At 36.4% G+C, this 6,847-nt stretch overlaps 1 protein-coding gene across 1 annotated transcript in view; it reads left to right on the plus strand.

Annotated features, from left to right (window-relative positions):
- The window catches only part of LOC100542574 (HEAT repeat-containing protein 5B), a 31,028-nt gene extending 25,580 nt beyond the window's left edge, over positions 1-5,448 (plus strand). Inside the window, exons 23-25 of the mRNA XM_010706957.2 lie at positions 819-1,070; positions 3,017-3,198; positions 5,326-5,448. Of these exons, the coding sequence (XP_010705259.1) occupies positions 819-1,070; positions 3,017-3,198; positions 5,326-5,433 (542 nt within the window). The 3' untranslated portion in view covers positions 5,434-5,448. The remainder of the gene's footprint in view (positions 1-818; positions 1,071-3,016; positions 3,199-5,325) is intronic.
- Positions 5,449-6,847: the final 1,399 nt, after the last annotated feature.

The following is a 6,847-nucleotide window of genomic DNA, read 5'->3' on the forward strand; positions in this document are numbered from 1 at the left end:
TTCTGTGAAGATGGGTTACCATGGTGATGAAACTTTTTTGTGTGTTGTTCAGCCTTGCTGATTTGTTTGCAAATCTTGTCCTCTGAGACCTTATACTTCTTTTTCAGCTTGAAGGATAGTTGTGACGCAAATTCTGCTAATTTGCCTTGCATTTATGCTTATTTATTGGCATATTGTGAGTTCATCCTGAAACTCTTCTAATTGTTGTCACCTTTATGTTTACTGATGAGTAATGCTACCAGTTGCTTCTTTATGCAATATATTTACCATTTATCTATTCTGTGGGAAAGACTTCACTTCCTGAATTTGAACATGGAATGTTCTTTCCTTATTTTATGTGGGATGGATTTTAGAATTTTTGATATGAATGTCTGATCTCCTCTTCATGTTTTTAGTAGGTGAAATAATCTGTGATGATATTTAGATAAATTTATTTCAGTTATATTTTAATAAGGTGGCAACTTCGTTTTGCACTCTTTGATACCACTAAGTGGTATATGAACAAAATCTAGTTTTCTTTTTAAGTAGAGATTTACAAATCACGTACTCAAGCTTTCCTGATCAGTTTCTCAAAATGTTCCTGTTTTGAGTTTTCTTCATCCATGTTTGATTTACCATAGCCTTTCTCTTGTTTGAATATCTTGGCACTTAGAATGATAGAATCATTATGGTGGAAAAGACATCTAAGTCCAACCATCAATCCATCACCACCGTACTCGCTAAGAGGGTGCATTTAGAATCTTGAAGGGCTTGAGTATGTTCTTAGTCATTTGTAGTTTTTATCATAAGGATTTTCTTAAAATTGTTCTTTATTGTAGACATGAGCACTGCAGCTCCCTTGGGAGGAGGTAAGGATGAAGAATCCGAGAAGAAGGATGAGATGGACGATGATACAATGTTTACTACCCTGGGCGAAGAGGATAAAACCAAGCCTTCTGTAGCACCTCGCTGGGCAACTCGTGTATTTGCGGCCGACTGCCTGTGCCGAGTGATCATGCTGTGTGAGAATGCAAACAAGGCACACTTTGATCTGGCACTGGCTCGCTCAGCCAGACTTAAAAACCCAAAAAGTAATTATAGAATGTGCACGTTTAATTTTGGTTCTTTTTTATTGTTGGTACTTCTTTGCGGCTTAAAATTACACAGTCAAGATAAAAATGTAAGCCCTTTGAAAGTGAACTTCCTTTCATTCAAACAGTTAAAAACAGAGGAAATAGAAAAAGGCCAAAGCTGTAGTTATGTAACTGTTATAGTTACCATGCCATGAACACGAAATGATGTTTGTTGGAGAATATAACTTTAACAGACTGATCTGCTTGGGAGTGGGAGAAGAAAAGGGCTTGCAAACTCTTTCTTTTAGTTTGAAATAGAAGGAGTAAACATCTGGTCAAATATAAGCTGCGAATAGTTTATCTGAGTCTAGCCTAATGATAGTGGTGATATACAATTCTTCTTATTTTAGCATTTCCACAGCAAAGGAGTGCTAGGAGAGAAAAAAGATAAGGCCAGCTAATATTGCTGTAGCAGAGTGAGGGATGTGTGAGGGATGAACCCAGCTGCTTTATAGAATTCTTTCTTTTGATATCCGCGAGACCGGTAAATATCATGTATTCAAGATGTGTATAACTTGGAGAATCATAACTGAGAGGCTGGGAATGACATAACACGTTTTTCACAAGGCAGTTTCAAACTAGTAGTGGGAAGTTTCTGTCCTTTGATCATCCATGTGTATTGGTTCTGGTGCATAGTGATTGCCTTCAGCTGTGCAGCATAGCATTCATGAGGAGCTTATGTGCACGTAGGCTGAATATCATATATAAGGATTCTAGAATGCATAGGGTCTGTGGATTTTAGCACTTGTGCTGTTACAGGCTTCTTTCTGATATGGATATTATGTATCTGGTTCCAGAACCGTGCATTGGTTTTGTTGAGAATGTTGATTTTTACTTGATTAGAGGCTGGGGTCAGTGTTTGAAGAGTGAGGAGGAAGAGCTTTGGGAAGCTGATTTTGGAAATGATGTTGCGTTGTAGAGGAAAATCATGAAAGAGCTGCTTTTTCATAGGATCCTGCAGGGGATCACATATAATAATCCTGAGAATATACATCTCTACATTTATTGAATGTGAACTTGGTTTGTTTGGTATCATCATAAAAGAAAAACTCGCCAAATCTCTACCCATAAATTCAACTTATAAATGATCTAATGTTCATTACTATATCTGTGGTGATCTGAAGAATTAATGACAGTCTTTACTGCTTGCATGTCTCTGAAAATTTCACCTACAACACGAACTATTTTCTGTCTTCGAACTTGAAAAGATCTAGAGCAGTAATCCTGATTTTTTTTTTTTTTAATTGCCCTGGATATTAATGTTTTTAAATAATTTATTTTCTTATTGCACAACATCTGGTAATTTCAAATTGAAAGTAAAGAAAGAAGTACAAATAGAAGAAATATCCTTTCACAGTGTTACTGAATCGTCTGGTGCTTTTCTCTTTGTGTTGGTGGCTGCTTGCTGATGGCCTTGGATGCAGCCCTTGGGTGCAGAAGTAGAAAGGCATACTGAGTTGTTAAGTGTTAAATTTGATGAGGCTTTCTTCTGTCAGTAGAGGTCACTATAAGCATAGGATTCAAGAACTGCCTTGATTTTCTGTATATATAGGGCAGAAGGGAATTGTGAAATCCGTTTTACTGAATGTTCCTACCTCTTACAAGCTACTCAGCCACATTTAAAATATTCTATCCAATGCATTTTTTTTGTCTAATATTTTACTTTGTTTCAAATTTGTGCTTAGTTTTTAATACTGTCTTGAGAATAAATGTTTTTATGTCACTTTAAAGGAGGTGGGAAGAAAAATAGGTTACATTCTTTCTTGTATTTCTTCCATTTCCTAAATGTGTACCTTTGGAAAGGAATGTGTGAAATCTGTACATCTCTGTTAGGAAAATATTACAAATGTCTCATCAACTATAATTTAAGTTATTAAATAGTTCTTCTTTTGTTCTATTTTAAGATGACTTCTTAGTACTGCATCTCTCTGACCTTATTCGAATGGCATTCATGGCTGCAACTGATCACAGCAACCAGTTACGAATGGCGGGTCTTCAAGCTCTTGAAGACATTATCAAGAAATTTGCATCAGTTCCTGAGCCAGAGTTTCCAGGCCATGTGATACTGGAGCAATACCAGGCTAATGTGAGACCTTCTTTATAACTTCATGAAACTGTATATTTATGCCAATATGCCAGAATTAGTTTTGAGAACATTTTGTAACTTCAAAAGACCTGTGAAGAGGTTTTTTGTTTGAAAATGTACTAAAGAGGCAGCTTTATTTACCTCTTCAAAATTTGTGTATCTCTTCCTATTTATCGTAATTTATTAGCTGACAAAATGGAAAAAAAAAAAATCGGTAGCTATTGATTCTTGAAAGCCAAATACTACAAATTAAACTTGATTTTTATTTTTTTTTTGCAAAATTGGTATTTCATTTGTAGAATGAAGAATTTGAAAATAACACTGATTAAATTCTAGAATAGTCTAATAAATCTGTTTTCTTGGGAACTAATGAGTACACTTAGGTTTGAACAAAAATGACAAAAGTATGGGAATGGGAGGTGAGCAGCTGATGATTTATTTTGGGAAATTATTGCATTATTTTGTTGCATAGCTTAACTCTTCTGTCTTTTGTCTTCAAAGTTCTAACTATATATCATAACATTTTCCATATTATACTGAAATATCAGTACTGCAGATTTGACTGTTATAGATATATAACATACTTAAGATTGATCTCTTGCCTTAGACTTGAGTGTGAGAATGATCAAAGCTTAAGAGATAGTGTGCCTTGAAGGGTGGGCTTCTTCTTTTCTTGGTTGCCTCTTACTGATTTACATCTATGATCAGTTTTGCTAGTTCTTTCATTTGACTGATTCGATAAGATCTCAGCCTTGCAAACAATTGCATATGTGATTTATCCCACTGACTTCAGTATTTACATTTATCATAAGATGAATGCCTGCAAGAACGAGTTTTCATTTGGCCAGGTGCCCTATTTGAGAGGGACAAAGGATCTTTCCCATGCCAACAAATCTTTCTATGAAGAAAGGTTGAGGGGACTCAGCTTATTTAGCTTGGAGAAGAGAAGGTTCTGGGGAGACCTCATTGTGGCCTTCCAGTACTTGAGGGGAATGCCATTCAGTGATTACGATTCTGTGTTATGAAACTTGCCATTTTTTCTGCTTAAATAACTGCTTTCACAGCATTGTAGGTTTTTTAGTAGCAATACTCACACTGTGATTGATTTCCTGTTCCTTTGGAAGTCCTAGGGCATACCAGTTATGTTTCGCTGATGCACGTTGAGCAATCTGTTAAGTCTTTAAATGCATGTGGTTTCTAGACTGCATTTTAACTTAAGAATAGTCTAGGATAGTGCACTGGTCCTTGGAAGAATCTGTGAGCATCTTACAAAATATTTATTTCGTTCCTCATACAGAAACATCCTTTTGAGTAAGGACACTTGATATGAGAATTAGAAGGGTGATATGGGCTTTCTAATTCTGTTACCTGTTGGAAATACATTAAAAAGAGAGGTGAAGTTAAGGGCTTTTTCTCCCTTCCCCCTGGAGTGACATAGCTAACTCACTCCTAAGATTGCACTTTTCCTCTAATCTTGTCAAGTTTTGCTATTCTTCTGTGCCTACCACAGTTCTCTACGCTGCCACCATTCCTTGCCTATTTCCCCCCTCAAGTTATGTTTTTCCTCTGATTTCTTTTCTGTGTTTTCAGAATTCAAACACTTCTTCAAGACAGATTTTCATCCTATCCTCATTCTCCTTCCTTCTGTAGTGCTTTAACTATTGCTACTGTTTTTTTTGACTTGCCTCTTTCTATTCCAGAAAAACACTGTCTTAAAACAACTGACTAATTGTTTTTTGTCTGTCATTTAGAGAACACCTGATTTTGCCTTATTATTCTGTTGGAGTTCAAAAAATCATCGTCTATGCAGCTTCAGCATAAATTGAATTCATAGTAGTTTCATGTGTAAAAGGATGTTCATTAACAACAAAAAGAGAATGCCACGTATGCAAAGGTAGCTGGGGCTTGAAAAGACTATAGGAAGACAAGCAGGAGTAAAACAGTTTTTTTGTCATTTAGACAATACTGTTGCAAATATTTGCTAGATAGCAAGGGTAATTTTGGGTTATAACTATAAACACTAACAGTCTTATCTTGCGTGTTTTGTATGTATTCATGAACCTTAAGCAAGGTTAGATGAAGAGTGGTGTCACTATCGTTTTACACTGGATTTTCTCCTCTTTCCAGGTTGGAGCTGCACTGAGGCCAGCATTTTCCCAAGACACACCATCTGACATAACTGCCAAGGCCTGCCAGGTACTGAAGAGTATGTTCAGATGGTATAAACCAAACTGAATACATTTTCTGCCTTTATGCAGTAGATGTATATGATTTTTCTTCTTGTTGGAAGAATGATGCAGAAGAGAAGTAAATTTCCAGTAGTAAATAGCTGGAAAATATTGTAAGCCGAAGCTGAGATATTTTTGCAACGTGTTTAGAGTCATCTGATTCTTCTTAGTCTTTCTGAAAATAGGTATTTCTCCACATCAATTCTACACTTCTTGATAACTGGAAAAGAAAAAAAAAAACTGAAGAAAAAGAAAAAAAAATGACTTAGTAAGACAAATGGGAATGTATTCATTCAGATGTCTTTGTCTGATGAACTGTACTCACTAATAATGATTTAGGGTTGAAGAAGCAAAGCTGATCTTAGTCCTACTTTTGAATGGATTTTGAATTTGTAACAGATTTTCAGCAGTCCTGTCCTGTCTATCTGCAGAGCCATGTGTGTAAATAAATCGTGTATTTGTTTTAAATATATCCATCATTCCAGGCCTTCCCGAAAGGAACTGGTTCTCTCAAAGCAAAATAAACTAGAGATAGAACAGGACTACCATCAGAAAAGAGTCTGTGAACAGTTTTTTCCCACCACTCTTCCTCCTTCCCCTGCTGCATTTTTTCTTCATTTTGCTGCTTTTTCTCATCCTTGCAGAATTTGTTCTTTTTGGTATAAAAGCAGCTGCATTTGTACCAAAAATCTTTTATCTGGGTGTAAGAGGATGAATGCCAATGTATAGCACTAGACAGAAAGTTATGATCTGTTTGATGTTTCAGGTTTAAATGCCTGTTTTTAGTTTATTCAATCTAAAAAATAAAAAAAAAGAAGCAGGAGTAGGGAGACACCCAACTGTCTGACCTCCATGACAGGTGCTGACTCATCTAGAATGCAATACCACTTGTTTCATACCAGAGCCATATTGAAACTTTTTATACTACTCATTTCTTGATGTTTTCTTAAAGTCATTGATGATCTTGGAAGCTTTTCATTAGTATGGAGCTTTAACATGTAATTTGAGTTATAGGTTTTTGAAGATATACCATTATGAACTGCTGTGCAATACAACCTTCACTGTGAATGTGAAAACATACTACTTGAATGATTTGATCAGACATGTGGGAACAGAATAAAAACTTTGTGATCACCTGTTTAGGGGAATTTAGCTTGGAGAAGAGAAGGCTTCAGGGAGACCTCATTGTGGCCTTCCAGTACTTGAAGGGAGCATATAAACCAGAGGGGAAATGATTGTTTACAAGAGTGGATCGTGACAGGACAAGAGAGAATGGTTTTGAACTGAGACAGAGGAGGTTTAGGTTGAATATTAGGAGGAAGTTTTTCGCTCAGAGGGTGGTGACACTGGTGACGCACTGGAACAGGTTGCCCAAGGAAGTTGTGGATGCCCCATCCCTGGAGGCATTCAAGGTCAGGCTG

The sequence above is a fragment of the Meleagris gallopavo genome, chromosome 2, assembly GCF_000146605.3.
Source record: "Meleagris gallopavo isolate NT-WF06-2002-E0010 breed Aviagen turkey brand Nicholas breeding stock chromosome 2, Turkey_5.1, whole genome shotgun sequence".
Lineage (NCBI taxonomy): Eukaryota > Metazoa > Chordata > Aves > Galliformes > Phasianidae > Meleagris > Meleagris gallopavo.